The 25,182-nt window shown below is 31.7% G+C and overlaps 1 protein-coding gene and 1 long non-coding RNA gene across 4 annotated transcripts; both read left to right on the forward strand.

Moving 5' to 3' along the window:
* Nucleotides 1-1,620: 1,620 nt before the first annotated feature.
* LOC107991719 (uncharacterized) lies at nt 1,621-4,799 on the forward strand. 3 transcript variants are annotated; one of them, XR_007823601.1, is made up of 6 exons: nt 1,696-1,853; nt 2,040-2,160; nt 2,567-3,162; nt 3,981-4,047; nt 4,358-4,429; nt 4,650-4,799. It is a non-coding gene; the product is annotated as an uncharacterized LOC107991719 (long non-coding RNA). The 3 variants fall into 3 exon arrangements; XR_007823600.1 differs by lacking the exon at nt 4,650-4,799 and having other exon boundaries at nt 1,621-1,853; nt 4,358-4,441; XR_001763959.2 differs by lacking the exons at nt 2,567-3,162; nt 4,650-4,799 and having other exon boundaries at nt 1,676-1,853; nt 4,358-4,441.
* A 14,970-nt stretch (nt 4,800-19,769) lies between these two features.
* Nucleotides 19,770-21,579, forward strand: LOC127150831 (transcription factor MYB20). The gene is made up of 3 exons (XM_051089519.1): nt 19,770-20,076; nt 20,181-20,310; nt 20,852-21,579. Exons 1-3 carry the CDS (start codon nt 19,944-19,946, stop codon nt 21,489-21,491), a joined length of 903 nt encoding a protein of 300 aa, XP_050945476.1. The 5' UTR covers nt 19,770-19,943; the 3' UTR covers nt 21,492-21,579.
* Nucleotides 21,580-25,182: the final 3,603 nt, after the last annotated feature.

The raw sequence follows: 25,182 nt of genomic DNA on the forward strand, positions 1-25,182 counted from the left end.
AACCAAGCTGGATTAAATCGTCTTGACTTTGCCCCAAACTTCTTGAATGGAAAAGTATGATTTCAAGGTTGACAAAAACCTTTTTGTAGATATGCTCTATAAACTTGATCTTGAATATTATAATTATATTCTGAAATTCTAGTTCTTAGACTAGGATCTTCAAGTAGTTCTCCTAAATTGATTTCTTTATAAGATCTATCAGAATCAGGAATATGTATCTTTATGATGACTCTATAGTTTCTACAATTGTTTTTCTTTTAAAATATCTCTCAATGTTGATATGTTAACTCTACAAAATTAGTATTAAACAATATAAGTATTATTATTTATCACATAGATTGAAAAAGTATTAAAACTAAAAATAGTAAGAAGAATTTGAACTTACTGGCGAATTGATATGGTACGTATATTCTAACGATGGACGAAATTTTTTTTTCTTCAAGCCTTTAATTCTGAAATAAAATAAAATAAATATATACATAAGTAATGTAAACGTGAATTTAAAAATTACATCAAAAAAAGAAAAGAAGAAAGAAAGAATAATACCTTTTTCATGGAATATTGTTGAGAGAGTGAAAGTTTAAATCACCAACTTTGTTGTATTTTTTTCTAAATATTTGTTAGATAACAAACGACGGCGGCTAGAAAATAAGCTATGATTTTATCTTAGTTAGGTTTTTTTTCCTCTTATTAATATTGACATTTGGAGAAATAAAATTATTGAGAATTGGAAAGATATTTGATATCTAGGGAAATAAAATTAATAATGTTTGGAATAAGATATATTTTGTGACAATTTAGGAAATAATTTGATATTTGGGAAATAAAATTATTGAACTTTGGAAAGATATTTAATATTTGGAAAAAAAATTAATGATGTTTGGAATAAAATATATTTTGTGCAATTTAGGAACCAATTTGGGAAACAAAAATATTGATATTTAGAATAAAAATTAATTAATAAAAATAATTGTAATTTGCAGGATTCAAACCTCTAAATTAGAGGTTAAAATGCAAGCACGTGCCCTCACTAGCCCCTTAATAAAGTCGCTCCTATTTTTTTTCAGATTCTAATCTTTCCAATATTCCATGACTTTTTCACGATATTTTATATTTGACACATTAAACAACCAAATAATAGTTTGAAAAAAAATAGATCTTTTATAGTTGGTATACGATCTTGAACCAAATAAAAGAAAAATTGAAGAAAAAGAAGAGAAAAAGACGATGGAAAGGAAAATAAAAATTGCAGAAGAAAGAAGATGGAATGAAGGACAAATCTGAAATATTTAAAAAAATAACTGGCTTAATAAACTTTTTGATTTTGTTACCGAAGCCGTAAATATTTTGATGTTTTTGTTATATTTATAAAAATTATCCATTAATTAATGTTCAATTATGAAAATTATGAATGATTACCGCTTTTTCAAAATATTTTAATCCCTATTTTGTGAACTCAACCGATTATTATCATTTGATTCAAAATATTATGTGTAGGTATGTAATTTGCAATTTGATTGTTTATTAGATCATAGACTAAAAATTATGGCATTGAATAATTTGAGAGAGATGAAGTGATATATATAGTTCCTTAGGCCCCATTTGGGGGAAGGAAAGAAAAAGGGGGAATTTATCCTTTCCCCGTTTGGTGAAAAGAGGGGGGGGGGGGGATGGGTTAAAAATTGTCCCCCCATTTTCCATCTCTTTCCCCTTTAATCATTCTCTTTCCCCTCTTTAATCCTTCTCCTTCCGTCGATTTCTCCATCTCTTTCTTGCATTACTGATTCACTTTCTTCTCCCCTCATCTCACCGATCCATACTCTTTTTTGTCTGTCTTCTCCATAGTTCAATCGGTAAGGTTTTGATCTACTCCTTCCCGATATTTTTCTCATTTGGTCGACACCTATATCAACCCCATTCCGTTCGATCAGTTGGGCCAAGAATGGTTTTCGATGCTTTGCTTTTCTTTTTCTCGATTTATCTCCTTTCCTTCACTAAATCGATCCGAGCATGACTTTTCTCTTCAATTTTCTCCTCAGATTTGAAGGGGTTTCAGTTTTTGTAATGCCTTACTGCTCGGATTAGCCATTGACCCTACATTTCGGTTGTTCAATGAGATGTTGATGCTACACGATCGTCGCCTAAGTTGATCCGAGAATGGTAGGGTTGAGATATACATTCTGACCCATTTTTCTAAATGTCGATGATGAGGACGATCTTCCACATATTTCTTTGTTGTTCTTAGTTGTCTATTCTGTTTACATGTTCCTGATGAAATTGATTTTATTTTCCTTATGATTATGTGCAAAAAAAATCGGTCATAGCTCAATATCCATGTGTTTTCTGTTGGGTTTTCGATTTTGGTATGCCTTTCGGTTTTTCCATGTGCTCTGTTTTACACAAATTATTTTTGCTTATTTCTGTCCTTTGATCTGGTTCTGTACTCCATCATGAGCATCATTTTGTGTTTTGTAGCGTGCATAGGTATTTCGTTTTGTGAAATTTTTTTAGTACTATGTTCTATTATACTTTTTCAAATTTGTGGTGTTTTTTTCCATTCGTCTAGTGGCTTACGGTTTATTGTCACTACAAGAAATTGGGACTTTTCCAATGTAAAAAAGGACGTCGGCACAAAAGACGTCGGCATAAAGAACGTCAGGAATAAGGGTATTCCCAATGCTGGACAAACGCGTTGTGAAAGCAGCGTCGAAGAAAATCCTATTCCCAACGCCATGCACAATGCGTCAGGATTGGTATCGAGAAAAAGGGTATTCCCGATGCGTCAAACATGCGTCGGCCAAACGGCATCGGAAATAAGGCCAAATTAAATTTAAAATACACCTTATCCCCGACGTCATGCACAGTGCGTCGGGAACGGCGTCGGGAATAAGGGATTTTTTCGACGCACTATTGCGCATCGAGAAAACCTTTTAATGAGCGTTGGGGATACCCTTATTCCCGATGCCGTAAAGGGGATCTCCAGACGTTTTCGTTCTGCATCGGGAGATCCCTTTATAAACCTTTCAGTTCTGTTTTACACAGAATTAAAAACGAAAGGGAAAGGGTGAGAGAAACAAAGATTTGTCGCCATCCGTAGCTCGCCACCGTCCGTTTCGTCGTCGTTGTCGTCCCTTGCCGTTTCGTCACCGTCTGCCACCTTAGGTAAGTTTAAATATAAAGTTTGTTTAGTTTAAATATAAGTTTTAGGGTTTTTTTTTAAGAAAATTGTTTTAGGATTTTGTTTTGGAATAGATTTTTGTTCGTTAAATGTATTTTTGTATAGAATGTGTGTAATTTGTGGTTGAATTGAAATTTGAACGGTTTAGGGTTTAGGATTTATAGTTAAATGGAAAATTGAATGGGAGGGGGTTTATAGTTAAATTGAAATTTGAAGGGTTTAGGGTTTAGGGTTTATAGTTAAATTGAAAATTGAATTGGAGGGGGGTTTAGTTTGTTGGTGCGGGTTCAACATACTGATGATTATGGATTAAATTATGAATGATATTGAGTTTTTGGTGGTTTTGGAACATCAAGTTTTTCTGCTTAAACCTTTACCCCAAGTCTATTGAGACTATGAATAACGATTCTTTCTTAAGTCTTTAGAAAAGTTGTTGTATTATGGATGCAATATACACTTCTCTTGTACATTTGGAACATTTTGTTATTATTGTTAACTATTACATAATTGAGTTCTATGATTGACAAACCTAGGGATGTAGGATTTAATCTTGATCCCTTACCATTCCATGTTAAGCACCACTTACCTTATCAAACTCATAAGCAACACACGATCTAATTAAAGCCATGAAAATTGAAGCAAATAAAGTTGTTCTTTTAATGTTCTACCTTCAGTTTGTTAATTCCCCAACATGGAAGAATTTTTTTTCCCAAGTTTTCTTAGATCTCAAATTTATGGATTTCATCTGTTTTTAGCTTGCTGTGAAGTTACGTGTGAGGTTCTCATTTTTTCTCTTCTGCAGTAATGAACAAGTTGCTAACTCATCGATGGATTCAATTAAGACATTGGCTACATTTCCACAGAGGATGGTAAATATATAATACTAATGGCTATTATTTATCTGCTCTATATGGTTAATCATCCTTTATGTTATTGTTAGGGTGTTGATATAATATTAACTTTACCTTCACTTCCAACTCAAGCTTTTGGGTCAATAACGTCGTTTACTTTCCATTTAACATTAATTTTTGCTTATTGGATTTTTCTTTCAAATTTCAAGCACACAAGTGAGAGGCAAGTGCTAGAGTATTGATCCATCATTTTAAGCTTTGTGTCAATCAATGATTTAAGAGTTACAATAAGTCTCTTTGCAAAACTAACTGCAATTTTTTTCTGTAGGAAATCATCATCCCATCGAATAAAACAGAAGCAACACACCTAGAGACTGTAGCTTCAACATGTTCATCTCTGGTATTGTAGCGAGTACTATGACTTCGCGATATTTATAGCACTTAATACTTGCTGAACTATTGTTCTTACCAAAATTCCTCCAATGTCCAATCATGTTCTCTTTTGCTATAGTTTATGTTTATTCATTGTTTCTTTTTAGCATCATTACTTATAAGAAGAGTCCCCCATCTTGTAGTTTACTTGATAGTAATTCGTGCTGATTGAGATTAAAATTTCTTAGGGAAGAGTTCGAGTCATGGCATTGGTAGTGAAGTTATTTTCAGTTTCTAGTTCTGTGGCATCGACAGTATACAATGCAAATTTACTAAGCCTACTGGAAAGTGAAATCAATAACCTACAGCCATTACTAAACGTTTTTTTGTATTATGAGAACTACTTTTTTTGTATTAAACTTACTAATATTTTTTTAACTTATTCGTATTATTAATTTTAATTCTTTTTCAGTTGTGTTTGTATTTCTTAATGTATTAATTTATATTTGAGCAATCCGAATGTCGTTGTAAATGTTTGAGCAAAATATTTTAGGGAAAAAAAATTAGAAATTACATATTTAAAAGAAATATATAAAAAGAAATTTCCGACGCAATGAAACGTCGGGACTAAGATGCATAAGGCACGTCGAGGAAGGGTTTTCCGACGCATAAAAGACGTCGGAAAAAAATGTCAAAAGAGGCATTTCCAATGCCGCGTCATGCGTCGGCATAAGGTCTGTCGGGAGAGGAACGCCCGACGCCACTTTGGCTGACGCATGTCACGGCGTCGGGAGAGGCATTTTCAACGCTGTGTTGGTATGGCGTCGAGAATGCCTCTCCCGACTCATTTCTCCCGACGTTGTTCCTGACGCCGTGAAAAACGTCCACATATCCTTTCCTGACATTTTTTTCACTTTCTCCGACATTTTTGTGCATCGGGAGTACCCTCGTCTCTTGTAGTGTATGGATGTTTATGTTTATTTTTTGTTTATTATGTTGTTTTTGTGTATTGGTTTACTGATTGTGTTTTATGTCGTTTTTCTTACGGATTAATTTGTATGTCCTTCCATATGAAATTATGTTATTTCTGTGTATTAGTTTAATCATTGTTGTGTATGTCGTTCCGTATGTTTATCATATTCTTTGTATGTATTGGTTTCTTCGTTTTTGTGTGTGTCATGCCTTTCATATCACCGCATTTGATGACATTCCGTATGAAGTTCAGTTTCCTAATATGAAACGTACTTCTTTCCTCTGAGGGAAAAAAAAACATAAATTTCCCTATTTCTATTCGGTTTTTCTACATAAGTCATTGTTGCACGTACGTTATAACAATTTCGTATGTCTTATGGTTACGCAACGGTAGGTCTTCAAGCAAAGGTATGTGACGAACTCCGTTTCATTTATTTAACATTTTCACCCATACATATAAACTACATTAACAATTTAGAATGAATGTTTCTTATTTTTATTGCAGTGCATGGGAGTACGTAGCGAGACAGAAATTAATGTTCTACAGTCCCTACGACCTCTCGCATAAAAAAAGGTCCTTATCGTGCATTTATGTCATTCCTTTGTTTTATTTCATATGTTTAAGTGCATAGACACGTTATAAAGATGTAGTCATGCTTCTGTAATGTACAAGGGACATTGACTTAAAATATTTTTTTTATTTACACTATGGTTTTCGTTGATGTTTTATGAATGTGTTTCCATTAATGCATGTTGCACAAGTTTCGATAATTCACCTTCCGTGGCACATTATGTTATTTACAGCAACAAATCGTCGAAAACAATAGTAAATGACCACTTCATAACTCAAAGCTCGATCATAACAAAGTTTCACAAAATACGTAATTGTGAACTTATTTAATATTTTGACCTAAAACTAAGTAAACATAGAACCAAATTTTAAGTCAATACACAAAGAATTAAAAAATATTTGTAACATAGCGAGTGTATTTGAAATTATGAGACGAAAAAAATTAAAAAAAACCGATCGACATATGTTTGATCACGTTTTTCAAATGAATAAAGGACAATAAGTTTAAAAATATACTTTTGAATTGTTATCCTAAATATATTAGTGTAAATGCAAGCGGGTTCTTAAAAAAAAAACAATGAGGAAGTATGTAATTGGTCTATTAATAAGATTCAACACTTCTTTTTAATAAAAAATACAAAACAAATGCGTTTTAAGTGATAGTTTTCTTAAACATATAAAAAGAAACCATTAAATGGTAACAAATGCATTTTAAATGCAAAAATGGTACAATAAGCTTACGAATGAATTGTATAAAAGATGATTTTCGATGTAAGAAAACGCGAATCCTAGTAGGTGGAACAAACTATCACATGTCCCTTTCTTTCACGATTTTTGACAATTAAGCATGAAAATAACCTAAATAATGGAACAACATAACTAAAAGTCTTAGAAAAATTAAGCATGAAAATAACCTAAATAATGGAACAACATAACTAAAAGTCTTAGAAAAATTAAATCCAACAACTTGAGGGTAGCAACAAGGCAAGCTTTGTAACAAGCAATAGAGTCATTAGTATTATACTTTGTGTAAAAGACCCACTTACAACTAACAATATTCATGTAAAGGGATTTGGTTACTAAGGACCAAGTACCTTGTGCTTAAAGAGCATTGAACTCGTCGGTGATTGTAAAGTGCCAAACTCAAAAGCGTGAAGCTTCGATGTAAGAAATTGGATCAATGTGTGTGCTAGTGTACGCACAAGTTCAATAGGAAGGGTTTAAATACACTTGACTTGGCTTGGGTCTAGATGGCGTGGTTACTGATAGGGACACGTTGGTCAGGTTGTATAGGCAAATAAAGGGCTAATAGTGGTGAAATAAGTGGAAAGTTTTGATATGGTACACCTTTAGGCTACACATATATTTTGTTTATATCGACGTAGATGGAAAGTTTAGGCTATTGTTAAAAGTTTGGGTTGCACATATATATGTTGTAATTAAGTATGTAATGACCAACTTATATATGTATGGTTCATTGATATATATATATATATATATATATATATGCAATTTCTTTGATGGAAAGTTTGAGTTGATTTCAATTGTTCAATTAATGTGTATTTTAATGTTGTTGAACTTCAAAACATGTGCATGATAAATTGTATGGATATTTTAAAATATATAATTTTTCATTTGAAAAAAAATGACATGCAAAGCGTGTCAATAATAAACAAATTCTTGACATGTAGAAAATGTCAACAAACCTTATATACTTGATACTCATAAACTGTCACGTATAATTTCACTTGACGCGTAAAAACTGTAAAAAAAAAATCCTTATTCTTGACACCGGATTACTTAACGCATAAAAACTGTCAAGTATAATTATATACTTGACGCTTTTTACCTGTCATTATACTTGACGCTTAAAAACTATAAAGTAAACTTTCTTATTCTTGACATTGGATTACATGACACATTGAAAAACGTCAAGTAAACAAATACTTGACAGGTAAAAAGCGTCAAGTAAACCAATTTTATAGTAGTGGGTGTAGAATATTCGTCCAGAGTTATATGATATCCTATAACACAAAAGACCATCAGGAGTTTGTATTTTTTTAAAAAAAGAAACCTTTAATTAGTACTTTTATTATTATTTTTTTAATCTTCATAACCTAAAATTTTGAATCCAAATCAATTATAATTAAGCAAATTGTACTCATCATTCAAATGCTCAAACTTGTATCATGACAATTAAAATATTAAAAGTTCTATCTCATAATTGAAATTTTGTAATTCATTACGTAACACATTTGATTACTTCTAGTACAATAAAAAAAGTCACAAAGTAATTTTTCCATATAGAGTGTGTAAAACAAAATAGAAGATTCACCAAGCATTTTAATGATTAAAGTAATGAGTATAAAATTCCAAGGCCAAGTGAGTTGTCATCTTTTAATGGACATTAGAAAATCTTCGATGTAACCTTGAAGATATTTTCAGTGAAAATTTTCCCTACCTATCTTGACGAAAACCATAGAATTCAAGTCATTCCAAATTTAAAGAAGGCTCGAAAACCTTGAATCAAAGTAAATATGGATAAAGAACCATGCAAGATCAAGAAAAGACTATCAACAAGCTCCTTCTAGTCATCAAAGTCCATAAGGCCTCTAGCATTGTCTTCAGTTTTGATCGCTATCAACATTTATATATATGAATATTTTTGTGAACATATTTTCATATTTCTGTTGAGTTATATATATATATATATATAATAAAGCAACTTATATAAAAGAAATTAAAGCAACAATTAACCAAGTAAAGTGTTAGATCCATATAACTTATTTCTGATTAGCAACGACTTCTTCAACGAAATCTCTAATTTGTTGAAACTTGAAAAGTTGTTGAGTCCTTAAGAAGAGGAAAAATTTATTTATTGGTTAATTAATTAGAGAAAGAATGAGCAAATGACAATTTTCATCCAAATAAAAATAGAAAAGCAATAAAATTAATTAAAGAAGCAAAAATAGTTTGGATCCACAAACAAGAGTTTAGAAGTGTTAGAGACAATTCTAAATCAATTCAAATTTAATCCAAAAAGAATTGAGAACATTATTGTTTAATTTAAATCTTAACCAAAAGAATATCTAAAGTGTTTAAAGCCTTTCAATATGAAATTTTGTGAGGTAATGAAGTAATTGATGTAGTTAGAAATGGATATGAAATTTATTCACAGGAACTCTTAGCTATTATCAAATCTATACTTAAAGTTAAAGGAGAAAAATGATAATAATCATCTTTGCCACATAATAAACTCAAAAAATCACAACTACAAGCAAGAAAATACAACTCCAAATTAAACTACTATATAATTGAAGCTAACTATAAAATTAAACAATTACATTATCAATCTACCACATTTGTTTCTCTAACTCAAAGTGACTTATTTATTGAAAGCAAGAGAGAGCTTATCCATTGAAAGTAAGAAAGAAGAAAGAAATCGTTCACTTTACTAACATTGATGAGTTGCTTGAGCTTTGCAATTTCTCATTTGATCAAAATCTAACAAAATAAATAAATAAATAAATAAACACTGGTTCAACAGATGAACTTAGGAATTAAAGTATCTATAAAAATAGTTTTAATAACATTTAAATATGAATTAAGAATAAAAAACGTAAAAATTGCCCGATGGTTTTTTTAAAGCAAAAGGCCACAAGTCTACCTAACTGTGATTAAGCCTTCAATCCTCAGGTTCTTATGCTAAAAAAATCATATTTGAATTTAAGCTTTCTAAACGGATTTCAAATATGAACAAGGAAGCAAGTAGCGTTAGAGAAAAAACCATACACATACAAATGGAAATAAACAAAATGACAATGAAAAAGTAACTTACAATTAGAATGAAACTAAAAATCAAGTTCTGAAAGTGCACAAAAGAAAATAAATGTAAAAATAAAACATGTAAATGAAACAAAAATGAAAAGCCAACAATACCACAAAGGAAAAGGTTGTGACAGAAAAGAAGAGGGGGGAGTGGTAGCGGTAGGAGGAGTGGTGTTGATAGAGGAAGAGGAGGAGCGATGAGGGGTTGGTGTGCGAGTGAACAGTGACGACGTAATTGTGAGGGGAGATGGAGATTGAAAATTTAAAGTTAAAGCCGTAAGAAGGAAATGAGATAAAAAAATCTTTTAGATTTTGTAGGGGAACTCGGAACTCTTGACGTCGTTAAGATATGTGTCAGGAGTTCCCCTACAAAAACATTTTTTCTTAACTAACTTCTGATATCATTGTACGACATTGGGGGTTATGGCTTACTTCTGACTATAGCTATAGTCCGTCGGGAGATTTCTCTTGACGGTTGTTTTATGGGTAGGAAAATTGCTTTTTCCTTGAAGTGTCATATGAAATCAACCGAGGCAAACTAGAGCAACTGAAGCGTTTAAAGTGAAAAAGAAGCCAAAAGGCTTCTACCTTGCAGCGTTGCGATGCCCTACGTTGCCTCGCGCAATGCTGAAGGGCAGAGAGTTGTCTTGTTGGGAAAAGGCCCAAGCATCGTGATGCTCCAAAGATTCAATGTGTGTGCATGTTCGTCAGCAACGCAGCACTGAACCCTTTCTATAAAGCCTTTTTTCCGTGCCTTTTCTCTCCAGTTTTCTCCTAGGTTTTTGAATCTTTTTATGTTGTTTTTTTATCTCAAACATCTTCTCATCATCTAGCATGTATATGAGAGGCTAAGGTCACTACAAGAAATCGAGGTTTTCTCGACACATAAAAAGGTGTCAGAAGAAACAATATCGAGAAATACGCTTTATCCCGATGCCACTTTTCACACGTCAGACAAAGGATCTTTTCTCAACGTCGTAATAGAGTCGTCAGAAAAGAGGAAAACATATCAGACACCTAGGTGTATGTCGTCAGAAATAATAACTTATCCTGACACTTCATGCACGCGTCAAGAACTATCGGTCAGAAATTTTCAAACATTAATTATGTCATATAAAGATTTCCGACATGTCTTGCATGGCGTTGGGGACGTTGTTGGGAGTAAGGGAAGCTTCCAACGCCATTTTTGGTTCGTCGAAAATGGCATCGGGAGTAATAGGAGATTCCAATGCCATTAGTGATTCGTAGGAAATGGCGTTGGGAGTAAAGGGAGCTTCCGACGTTTTCGTACTACATCGGAAGTTCTCCCATAAAATAAATGTTTTGGTTTTGTGAAACACAAAATTGAAACGAAAGAGAAAAGGGAAGAGAGATCTATTCCACCAGCGAAACGAAGAGAAGAGAAACTTTCGGCCGTCGCCGCCGTGAGCCTGCTATCGTGCCTCTCCCGCTATCTGCCATCATACATCCTTATTTGAGGTAAGTTTAAAATCCTAGATCCTTAAGAATGTTAGTTTAGGTTAGGTTTATTTAAGTAGTTAGGTTTTTGTTTTTAAAAATTAGTTTTAGGATTAATGATGAATTAGTTTTACGATATTGTTTAGGAATAGATTTTGGTTTTTGAAGTTGGAATTTTGAATGTGGGTTGAAAGGGGGGTATTTGAGAAATTGATTTGGAGAATTGAAATTTTGAATGTGTGGGTTGAATTTGAAGAGGGGGAGTGAGATTTAATTGAATATTTGAAAGTTGAAAATTAGAGGGGGAGGGGGTTGAATTGAAATTTTGAAGAGGTAGGGTTGAATTGCAATTTTGAACGGGGGGTTGAATTGAAAATTTGAAGGGGCGGAGGTTGAACTGAAATTTTGAAGAGGATTGAATTCAAATTTCGAAGGGGGTGGGGGGTTCGAATTGAAAACTTGAGGGATTAGAGTTGAAAATTTGAGGAGGGAGGGGGGCGATGGCTATTATTGTGTTAAAAATTCTATAATATGTGTTAAGATTCGTTTTGGCTATCCTGCAGTTGTGGTAGCCTTTAGTTCAATTCTATTAGTTTATTTCTTAGTAATTTTGAATAATTTTGTTGTTGATTTGGGATGACTATTCTGCAGTTATGGTAGCCTTTTTCGTTTTGAATTTGTTTGTATTTTTTAGGGTTTGAAGGGATGGTAGTAAGATAGATTGTAAGGTAGTGTTGTTGGAAGGGGTGGGTAGGATGCGAAGGTTGAAGTTGTTTGTGGTTAATAATTAGGTTGTGTTGGCTATCCTGCAGTTATGGTAGGCTCTGTAGTTTGAAGTTAGTTTTAGTGAAAATTTTGAAAGATTGTATATTCAGAGGAGAGGATGTGAGAGGAGAGGAATATGTTTCTAATCAAACCTATTTATGTTTTAGGGACTTAAACGATGGACAAAGGTTGATGAAACTTAGGAATAAGTTTTTCCTTGAGTATAGAGAGGGAGTGACCCAATTTTTAGAATTTGTCAAGTTTCACGTTGATGCTTATGGACGAATTAAGGTGTCCATGCGAGAGATGTATGAATTTAAATTGGAACTCACTAGAGGGTGTGGAATGATATCTACTGACTATTGGAATATCCCCTACTACACAGAATGGGTGTATCATGGAGAGTCATTAAGCTTTAGAGGTATAGAAAACTTTAAGGAAGGAACTAGTAGTAACCCTTTTGATGAAGAAACTAGTAGTAGGCAGTTTGATGAAGAAGACGATATGTTTGGTATGTTGAATGATTTAGAAGTCCCGATTGAACAGGAAGAGAAAACGGAGGAAGGCCGTTTGGAAGATGAAATGCCGAGGAATATTAGGGTAGATATAAATGAAGATACAACAAACATATTTCAAAACTTATTGAATGAAGCACGTAATGAGTTGTACCCTGATTGTTCTGAATTTTCGTCCTTGAATTTTTTGGTTAGTTGATGCATGTGAAGGTTCTAAATGGTTGGAGTAACAAGTCGTTCGACATGTTGTTATAACTCTTAAGAGCATCATTTCCAATGTGTAGTAGAACTATCCCTAGTTCATTTTATAAATCCAAATGAAAACTTCGTGACTTGGGCTTGAGATACGAGACTATTCATGAGTGCAAGTACGATTGTGTATTGTACTGGAAAGAGTTTGCTGATTTGCAACATTGTCCTGCATGTGGCGAGGCTCGGTACAAGGTTAATCATAACAAAGGGAAAAACTTCTGCATAAGGTATTGCACCACTTTCCTTTGGTACCAAGATTACAGGGCTTGTTTGTATTGCAGGAAAAGTCCCTTGACATGAGATGGCATAGGGACGTGCCAGAAGTGGATGATGTTGAAAATGAGCATCTGAATGTACTAGAAATCGTTGTCAGTCATTGAGTGAATGAGCACATCGAGGATGACATTCTATGCAGGACTAACGCTGATCCCACAATCGTTGAAAGACCAGTTGTGTGTCATGTCATTGACAACTACATCGACGATGTGGATGAACATTTTTCACCTGAAAGTGGAACAAGCAACGACGACGAATTATAGTGACGAACCACGTATCCACATATTTATGTAGTTTATATATTTCGATTCTAGCTATGTGTTCGTATTTGCTTATTGAATGTTTGTTTTCTATGTCCACAGACACTATGTCATTATTATTAGGCGCTTTGCTCGAGATGGATGTCATATTCCTCGAGTTTGTAGAGGATCTAGATAACCTTGCAGGAAGGATCATCATCGGTGAACGACAATTCGGGTGAGTCTAATAATGGTATACATTTTAACTTAGGATTATATTATTTCAAGTTTTTTTCTAACATTATATGTTCTTATAATTTATTGAGCAGGTACTTCTCAACCATCTACGACTTCGACTCCTAGGAGATGTACGCAGTCTCGACTCTTAGAGTTGGAGTGTTACATTGCAGCCAATGGGTGGATTCCGATGATGATCGCCCCTGGTGCGGAGAAGCCTATTTCCCCATACACCGTTCGCTTCAGCCAGGTGATAGGCATGTGTGTGCGAAAGACATTTCCCATCCGCTACCTTAAGTGGGCAGACGTAGGCAGAGAATACATCGAGGTCGTCAAAGCAACCTCTAGGTAAGTCCACTACACATTTATGATTTCATTTGAAACATATTTAAGTTAACCAAGCTAATGTGTTATTTTTATAATGTGTAATGGTTTTTTGTGCTTGATTTCAATGATCAAGTAATAAATAAGTTCGTTGAGCATCAGATGCTCAACACCTTTAAAGCATTTTGGGGCGACTGTCAAAGGCACTTTAAAAAGTTTAGCGACCCCGAGGAGGCTCGTGGCAACCCACCACACCTATTGATGGGACATTATGAGGATTGACACTATCTATATGACCACTACATGAGTCGTGCATTCCAGGTCAACAACTAAACCCTTTGTCATGGTTAGTTATGATTTCAACTTTTAATATGTATAAGAAATAAACAATATAATTACTTTCATATAGAAGCAATCACGGACGAACAAGGCTGCTAAACAAAAGCAGCCTTAGAATCATAGCATCGGATCAAAGTCGTTTCTACAACGACAGCATGAGCTTGCTGAGCAAAGAGGAGAGTCAGTCAACCGTGTGGAGTTGTTCCGGCAAATACACTTTCGAGACAGGACGTTCGTGTCCCAAGCTGCGAAGGATGCACATGTAAGTTATCCAAGCAACACTTATGTTCTTATTTGTCCTCTTTAATATATAATATATTTTTTACTTACTAAGATAGTTTCTAAATTTGTTGCAGTGTCAAATGCTAGAACTCCAATCCCAGCCTACCCTAGAGGGTAACCAGCCACTCTCTGGGGACGAGATATGCGAGATCGTGTTGGGTAGACGATCGGGTTACTCAAAAGGCCTTGGTTGGGGACCCAAGCCCAAGGCCCGCAAGACGACCAAGGCGAGCAGTTCCATGACGTCATGTCGGCAGTCTACAGTAGAGCTTCAATTACAAGCTAAGCTTGATCAAGCTTTGCAACATATTGAAGAACGGACAAGAAATCACAAAGCGTTAGTTTCAGAAGTGGAACAAATGCGGAAGCTCATAGCTGAAGACATGACTCAAGCACATCAAGGACCACCACATGATCCCTAGCTTTGGGGTACGTATATATGTTTTCATTATTTTTAAGTTATTGAAATGACAATATATAGTGATGATATGAATATATATGTACTAAACTTAGCCACTTTTGTATCATTGTAAGACCCGCGGTGTAAAATGGCGTACGAGGCTCATTAGGAGATGTACATTATGACTTTCTTTGTGCTTTTTTTTTTAACAAGGAATATTTTTTATTTGTATTATGAACGTTGTTACATTTCTTGAACTTCTTTGTATTATGAACATTTAATTTTTTGTTGAATTTATGTTTGTATTTCATAATTTACTAATTTATTTTAAATTTTCTTTAATTGAATCGAAAATGAATGCGAATATTTCGAGAAATAGATCTTACAGGAAAATAATACTGAAAAGTATTTTAGGAAAAAAATAAAAATTACATATTTAAAATATTTTTCGACGTAGTACAAACATCGAAAATACTAAATATTTGTACTACGTCAGGAATATAGTGCAAATGTCAAGTCGGGGCTGACACATGGCCGACATCGGATATAAAAACGTTGAGAGTAGTTATTTCCGACGCATAGCTGACGTCGAAACTATGGACGTCGGGGATGGCTTATTGCCAACGCATCGAAGACATCGGGAGAAGATTATTCTCGATGTTTTATTGGTGTCGCGTGGGGAATCGGTCTCTCGATGCGTTTCTTTCAACGGTCTTCTCAACGTTCCTTTCAATGTCGAAAATTCGTTTTCCGACGTCTTTACCACTTATGTTAACGTTTTTATGCGTCGGGAGTCTCCCCATTTTTTGTAGTGGGGTACTTTTTTCTAACTTGGGTTTCTAGATTCTTCCCTTGTCGTATGAATTTGTGAGGGTTTAAACTTGTTATTATATAATCTTTGGATTAATTCTATTTTAGAAATGAAGTTTAGTTATATGCTTAGACGCAAGAAAAATATATATAACTCTTATGCTTTGCATAGAATCCTTGAGTTGTGACAATTATATAGAATTTGGTTAGAAGGAATAGGTTGTTAGGTTAGCATGTAAATCTACATCAATGCACATTGATTCTAACCAATTTATAATTCAACCTACTGAGAATGTCAATTAGACACTGGAAAATTAGCATTCAATCTAAGGGTACTTAATGTTAATTGGGAAATCCGATATTGCATGTTATTGGATTAGAACAATTAAAACTTTATGACAATTTAATTGGCAATTCCAACTAAATTGGTTAGATGAAGATGACATGTAATTAAGTAATGATAGCTCGATGAATGAATTCTTTGGATAAAAAAGAAATCGAATAACCCAAGCTAGATCCTTTTGTCACGAATTTTCTTTGTCTTTCTCTTTTTCAATTTACTTTCTTGCCTACAATTTCTACTCAAACACCACCTTCGATTTTCTTAAGGGTTGGAAATTAGTTTGTTTAAGAATAAGTGTGCTCCCTGTGATCGATTCGGATTTGTCACTAAGGCTAGTTCTTGGTATGGATTCAGATTATTTGGCACAAATTTGGGCGACGAATTCGATTCGACCAGTAGATTTTCAACAAACAAAATAATTGTTTTCAAAATAGTATGAACGTCTAATTTGTGAGTCATGGAAAACAACAAAGTGCATGTGCATACTAAATCATGAACAAAACTGATATAATAACGTAGTTTTTTATTAGAAATAACAAGAGAGGGTCGTCATGCATTGTTATGCACTAATTGAAGTGTTGTATTGGAAAAAGAATGTGACATGGAAAAAGATAGCTTTTGTATTTTTGCATGGAGATAACTAACACAGGAACAAGTGGAAAATGAAACTACGAGAAGAAATATGTAGATGAGATAAAGAAAACTATGCAAAACCTTAAGGGAGGGGTGACCTAACTTATGAATTCCACAACAAATTCTCACGAGTATGTATCTTACAAAAGCAAAAATCTTTAGATGTAATTTAGAAGAAGACTTGTTAGAGAAGCTTGGGATGGGATACATGTCTGTTAATGCATTCGTCTATATAAAGAGTTCGGCCAATAACTTTGAATGGGGAACTTATCAGAATAATAAATAATTAAAGAAGTAGTTATTATCGAGACAAAATTTGCTAACAGAAAGAAATTTAGAGGCTAATTGTGGAGCATGGTAGATCTAGAGAGATTAAAAGAGTTGAAATCAGTTGAAAAAACCAAAAAAATACCACTACTATTGTGTGTAATATTCAAGGATTCGTTGTACCATTGTCAAGAGCAACCATCTCCTCACCATTATAATTGTCCTTAAAAGTTCAGGTTGGCTAAGTCATTGGTGAGGTGAGCGCACTACAACCACTACCAAAGAGCCAAAAATTACCAATATTAGAAAGTGAATTATGTGAAGACATTGTATTGGCAGCCGTATAGTAGGCAACTGAGCAGGAGGATGCCAACCTTGAAAGACAATGTTCATACCGTTATGGCCGGGTTTGGTACAAATTTGATAAAAAAAAATTCTACCTCCTTACGGACCTGCATTATTTAAGTTATTAGAACCAAAAAATTCACCCAATACGTTGGGTTGTTGGCTAAATCATTCATTGTAAGATAAATTATTAGAAGGAAACCCACGAGCACCGATGGATTTAGTATAGGTCCATGAGAGCTCGAGCCCCCTCAACTTTATCGTTTTTATATAACATATATAAAGAAAACTATTTAATATTTAACACTTGTAAGTAACTCAGTAGTTATTATGTTTGTCAATCTTCTTTCCAACCTAGAATCTCTTCTATTTTTTTTTTCCAAATTACAACTATTTCCATCCAAGAAATAAAACTCATTTTCAATATATTTTCTGGATTTGCTACTATCCACGAGTGAATGGCTCATTAGAATAAAAAGGTGGAAGAGATTCTTTAAAAGTGCTCTAAAACGATGTATTGACTAATCACTCAATTTCTACTAAATGAACAATAAAGGACACGAAAGTGAATATACCTATGTGTGTCTGTGTGTGTATCTAAACAAATGACACAGAATTCACCTATGACGTCAAAGTTAATAACCTATGACGTCAAAGTTAATAATCTTCGACTCATGGTGTATTTGGATTACATTTTCAAGTGTTTAATCTAGAAAATAAGTTATTTGAAAAAAAAAATTAAAGTGTTTGGAAGCTATTCAAAATAGATTTCAAAGTGTATTTTAAACAATCTTTTGGAAAATGAGTTTTTTAAAAAACATTTTTTTTTTAATTCAATCCAAACGAACCCTTAAATTGCATAGCCTAGCTATGACTACAAGCATAAAAAGTCAAAACATGAGCCAAAGATTAATATTTGTCTTTGACTAGTAGGCAGTTATAAATTTACCAAAACGTAATGAAAATTGATGTAATCATAACAAAACTTCATTGATGGATTAATGGTAATGAGTTTGAATCATGAACGTGATTGAATTGTTTTTTTTATTGTGTATGCTTAAATTTATGAAATTTGTAAAATTTATTGTTATTGTTACCTTTATCTCTAACTCTGAGAGAGTTAAGCTGTATCGATATCGATAACGATAACTATAAAGATGTCAAAATAGAAAAGTTTTCAACTATAACAATTGTAACAATAATGGTAGCCGTAATGGTAACGATAAGATGTAATTCTCAAACGTAATCGGATTAAACACCATCAACTCATTAATCAGATTGCGATATTTTAATATAGATTTGGATGTGGCCGGTCTCGTGCATATGTTAGTATAATTACATAACACACGTGAACAAGTAATAAAATGGAACTCTTTTTTTTTTTTTTTTTTTTTTTGTTATTATCGGTCTTTTATGTTTCTGAACGGAGTAAACTTAACCTAAAGGACATTGAAAAAAATACAAATAAATTGAACAAAAGGTAAACAAACCTCATTAGCATAATAAATTTTTCCTTATTAACGTGAATAATATATACAACACACTAAAACACACATATGTTTACGAAGAGTGTACACCAATATATAAATTGATTTTTGTTCCTGAGTAATTGATTTCTTAATACATATTTAACTATGATCCATTACATGTGTCAACTCTGATCAGTACAAGGTTAAGACAATGTCTTCAATAGAAGAAAGATCCAATAAATTTAAATCTCTTCCTATTCCACTGATTGTTGAGTTCTTTCATATCATTAATCCACAATAAAATTAATGATTATATTTACTTCATAAATTAATGAAATCTATTATTTGTTTTAGTTTTAGTAAATGGAAGCTAAGTAAGAAATTAACTCTCATCTTTTTAAATACTACTTAGTATATGTACTCAATTTCAAAAGTTTCATTTTATTCATATACTATCATTTTTCGCTTCACTTTACTTGAAAAAAAAATCCATTTTCTACATTTTCTAATGAATCAATATAGTAAGTTTTTAAGAGCTTAAAGATGAAAATAAACTAAAATTAAAAAATTGAAAGGATCAAAATGAGTATTTTAAAAATAAAGAACCTAAACAAACCAAAATTGAAAATATATGGATTGAAGTTAAATATTTTTTTTTTAAAAAAAAAGGATCAAAATAGACTAAAATGAACTGAAATAAAATGTATAATAAAAATAGTGTTTATAAACCCAATTCTAGATATAATAAAAGGATGATGTGAAGTAGAGTAGAAATTGCTTGAAGTAAAAGCAAAAATAGAAAAGAGAAAAAAAAAAAAAAGGAAATAAATGGGGGGCGAAATTTCTGGAAATGACATCACACGACTTGGTATACGCGTAAATCTTCATATTTATTTCACAATGTTCATACATCCCAATTCCTGCAAAACAAAATTCCAAAAATAATATATATATATATATATATATATATATATATATATGCGTATATATAAGTAAAAAAGGTAAATGCCAGGTGGCTACGATATAATTTAGCTCAAGAAAAATAAAGGCGAAGTCTCTCTATCTCAAACTAAGTGGCTTCCTTCCACATTCCATCAATCCCTCTCTCAATATATATAAATGTTGGTTCCATTGAGAGTTTTATAATTCTATTCTCGCCTTTTCTTTTCTCTTCTCTCCAAGCCTAAGAAATTAAATAGAGGAAACTTTTCTAAATAATGGGAAGGCAACCATGTTGTGATAAAATTGGGTTGAAGAAAGGGCCATGGACTGCTGAAGAAGACAAGAAGCTCATCAATTTCATACTCACCAATGGCCAATGCTGTTGGAGGGCTGTCCCTAAACTGGCAGGTCTCCTCTCTTTATCCTTCTCTTTTCATCAACACGATGGCCTTAAAAGATGCTAATTAATGTCTGTCTAAACCTAGTTGAATTATGTTCCGAGATTTTTGCAGGATTGTTGAGATGTGGGAAGAGCTGTAGGTTGAGATGGACAAATTACTTAAGGCCAGATTTAAAGAGAGGCCTTTTGTCTGAATATGAAGAGAAAATGGTCATTGATCTTCATTCTCAACTAGGCAACAGGTTTGTTTTGTTTTTTATTTTATTTTATTTTACTTTTTTTTTTTTTTTGGTAATTTTTTGGAACAATTGGAGGCTCGAGCCATGTGGTATAATCATAGTCATGGAAGAAGGTAATGTAGTCTTTTTTCTCAAAAGAAGGGGCAATTTTGACTTTTTACATTTTCTAAAAAGGGGAATAGAAAGAGTGAATATTTCTAACTACTCACTAAAACTCACCCCTGTTTGAGAACTTTTTAAGTGGCCTGACATTGCCAACCTAAAAATATCATTACTTTCATCTTCATTAATTTGGAAATATATATATATATATATATATATATATATATATATATATATATATATATATTTGTTTGTCACCCATTCTTATATTTTGTCAAACTAAAATGGAGAGACTTTTTCTTATTTAATAAATTTAAAACAGAATATAGTGGTAGACAGTAAGTATTTTCTTTTATAGTATTATTTTTTATCATAAGTTGAACTTCCTATTTAAATTATCACCATACACTAGTAAATTGATAGTATTTTTTTTCTTTTACAGATGGTCAAAAATTGCTTCACATCTTCCAGGAAGAACAGATAATGAGATAAAAAACCACTGGAACACTCACATAAAGAAGAAACTAAAAAAAATGGGAATAGACCCTCAAACTCACAAGTCTATTTCTCAGTCTTCTGATAACACCCATTTGTCTGACAAGGACAAAAAACAATCATCACAAACTCCATCACCACCAAAAGAGCATAAGAAAGAGGCAGCAGGGTCCGAAACCGAGATAATAGAAACGAACATATCAGACTTGATTATGGATGGGTTTTGCACAGAAGAAGTTCCTCTAGTTGAGCCACATGAAATTCTAGTCCCTTGCGCTTCTTCATCTTCAACAACCTCAACTTCTTATTCTTCTTCATCTTCCTATTCTTATTCTTCATTTTCATCAAATTCAGAATCAGCAGCCAATTTGCTTCAAGATTTGATGAATGAGTTTCCTGAGTTTGAGTGGCCAAATATTTGTGAAGAAAATGGCATAGTGGAGGAAGGGCTTTTGGAAGATGATTTTGGTAGTAGTTGGGATTTTGTTGTTAATAATTATGAGGGAGGTAATGCCAATAATATTGGGAATGATCCATTTGTTGGTTTGGAATTGGATAATTCTCAGTCTTGGGTTTATGGGTTGTAATGAATCATGCACATCATGTCATGTCAAACTTTATATTATGTATTCAAATTATATATCTCGTAATTAATCATATATATTATGTAATATATATCGAGAGACTTTGGTTCTTTTTTCCTTTACATAGATTCAATAAAGTCTACAACATATTTTGGGGATAACCCCAACTTTTGTTGTATTGTAAACATTTTTCCTTCTATTTTTACTTTTACTTTAATTTAATGTATATACTTGTACCCGTAGATTGAGAAATTGTCTAATAAAATTAAAAAAAAAAACAACGAAGTTATATATAAGTTTAGTAGTTGCTTTTATTAGACATACATCTTCTTATTTTATTTTCTAATGTTTGTGAAGAGTTTTATTTTAATTTTATTGTACTCCATCATTACCATTGAGACCGTGTTTTATAAGATAATATATGACAAGATTTTTATTTTTAGATCTTAGAAAATGAAGAACGTTTTTTAACTTTTGAATTCGTAGGTAGTCTTATTTTGACAACCAAATTATATTCTGCTTAACTAATTTTGTTAATAGAATTTTTGCGCTAATTATTTTTCCTAAAATGAAATTTAAGAAATAAAAAATGATACTATCCAAGATATAGTTAGAAAGGATTGACAAGAATGAGGAGATTGAAGTCTCAAACATTTTAGTAAAGAATATACACATATATCAATTTAATTATGTTAGTTGGATTTAACAAAGGTTGTAATATTCACCCAAACCTAACTTGTCACAGTGACGAATAAGGCAAAGTTTTATGTGAGTTGGAACCTTACGTATGGTGACGTTAAGATTTTGCTTCCTTTTATGATTATTAAACTTAAATTATAATGCATATTTTATTTCTGAACTATTGAAAGAAGAGAGAATAAACGCTGGATTGTTTTTCATAAATATACTAAAATATTACCACTTGAAGAAATCAACTCTTTATTAATTGTTTTGACTAAGTTTTGTTGTTTGACCCGTAAATAAAAATGTAAATTAATGATAGAAATTTTGTGTTTTCTCCTTAAAAAATCGAGTAATGTCATTATTTTTCTTTTAAATCAAACGGTCAGCAAACGTGAATGGAATAAGGATTTGAACCATGGACATCAGAACCACTAAAATATGGATTGTTGATGCTCATTTTGACATATTTTTTAGATAATAGTCCTTACAAATAATATGAATCAGCAAGAAATGAAGTTAAAATATGAAAATTAATACCAATTCATAACTTTTTTTTTTTTTTAGTATAGTGGCGATCAGAAGGAATCAAACCACAAATTTTTTAATTACTAATACACTTGTATGTTATTAATTTGAGCTATGCTCAATTTTTCACCGCTTTAATAATTGTTTGGTATAAATTTTGATTTTACTTTTCTATTTTGAAATTTATGTTGGTTTTCTCAAATTTCTCCAATTTTCGTTTTAATCTTTATCTTTTATTGAAATACTTATTTCTTGTAAAATTTTAAAGTACGTTTTGAAAAATACATTTTTTAATTTTTAGATTTACTAAGGATCTGTTTGGTAGAAAATCTGAAAATTTGAAAACAAAAGATTCAATAAAAAGAGAGTTGTATTTTATATTTTTATATATATATGTGTTTAATACAAGATTAAAAATTGAATTCTAATTTTTAAAAAATATGTTTACATGTGTTTGATAATATATAGTTATAAATAATAAAACTAGTTTTACCTAGGGTTTTTTAAAAAATATAACAAACTGCTCGTAAAATATTTACAATATATAGAACAATTTTGAAAACTGAAAAAACTCATAAACCCACAATGAGAATACCAAAAATACTTCAGTCAACACGCGACACGCAAGTGCGAGAAATCTTCTTCTTAACAATCGTGTACTACAATATAAACAAATGATCTACGATTAGTTCTTTAATTTTAAACGGTGGAAAAAAAACTTCAAATTTAAACTATTATGTTGACCATGATAAACGATCGTGTTGATTATGGTAAGCAATCGTGTAGTCAAATGTAAATGATTGTTAAAAAATTCAAATACAACGATCGTGTTGACCATAGTAAACAATCATGTTAATAATTTATAATGATATTTAAACGATTTTGATATTTTCGAATATGAGAAAGATGAAGAAAAATATTTAAACAATTGTGAAATAGCTTCAAAGAATCTTGTCGAAAATGATGAAGATGAATAAATCAAAAAGAGGAAGAAGAAGTGATGAATCGTCCCGTAATATTTAAAGGCAAATATGAAATTTATGAAAATATAATGGTGGCTTCATAGACTTTTATTCTTGTTACACGGACCGTAGTAAATAGCTTTGAGTATTATTACATTTATGTAAATTATCCTTCTACTTATCTACTAAGATTTAGTTGACAATAAGCTATAATTAATTTTTTTGTGACTACTATTAATATTTAGAAAAGTAGTTAATTTACAAATTTAGTCTCTATGGTTTGAAAAAGTAAGATTTGTCTCTATAGTTTGATAAAACCTCATATATATAGTTGTTATGCTGTAAAATTTTTTCTTAATAGTCCCTACAAAAAATGAAACTATTGTTTGTAGGAACTATCTTTTTGAAATCGTACGACCTTATTTGTAATTTAACATAAAATATTTATATAATTATCATTGTGTAATATTGTATAATTTATAATACATTACATGCTACACGTTATTTATTATTAATCTGATATAGTCATAGTGTATTTTTGTATATGTTCTTTTTTTATATATATATATAATATAATATAATTTTATATTTTAAAATATCAAGTTTAAATTCTGGATACAACAAAAACATAGTAAAAATGTTGTTTTTAAAATTCATATGAAAATATCAAGTTTAAATTCTGATACAACAAAAACATAGTAAAAATGTTGTTTTTAAAATTCATATGACCCAGATCACAAAATTTAAAAATAGTTTTTAAAAGCACATTTTGGAATTATCCATAAAATGCATATCTATACTAAACTCACTAAATTGAAAACATAAAGTAAGATTTGGACTTTTTACAAAGGGACATTTTCCTAAATATAACAAATTAGTGAAATATTTACCGTCGGTGTAATAAGGCTCATAAAATTAGTCATTTTTTTAAATATTACAGATTTGTCTTTCCATCTTTTTCTCCTCTATGCTATTTTTTGTCTTCTTCCTCTGTACTATTCTTTTTTTAGTTGCGATTTCTTCCATTTTTTCGTTTTTAGATTTAAGTAACCAAATCTATTTCTTTCTATCGTCTTTCTTGTTTTTCTCTCTTTTTGCAGATGCGTGCATGTCTTTCTTCCTCTTTTTTTTTTTCATTTACTGCATGCATCATATCGTCTTTCTTCTTTTCTTTTTTTTTTTTACGTTTAAATTAGGTAACCAAATCTAATGGTGTATAAGAATCTTGAAAAATTGGTTAAAAAAATTGGTTAGACATTTAAATTAGAGTAATTAAAACTAAAAGATTGTGTATAAAGAATAATGAAAAAAAATCGTTTATACCAAATTTTGAAAAAAAAAATTGTTTACTGATCGTATAGCCAAATCTAAACGATTGTATACCAAATTTTGAAAAAAAAAACATTTAGATTTGGAATCTAAACAACCGTGTAGTCAAATTTAAACGATCGTATACCAAATTTTGAAAAAAATGGTTTAGATTTGGGCTAGCCAAATCTATACGATCGTGTAACAAATTAAAC

Source organism: Cucumis melo, chromosome 9 (genome assembly GCF_025177605.1).
Source record: "Cucumis melo cultivar AY chromosome 9, USDA_Cmelo_AY_1.0, whole genome shotgun sequence".
NCBI classification, from domain to species: domain Eukaryota; kingdom Viridiplantae; phylum Streptophyta; class Magnoliopsida; order Cucurbitales; family Cucurbitaceae; genus Cucumis; species Cucumis melo.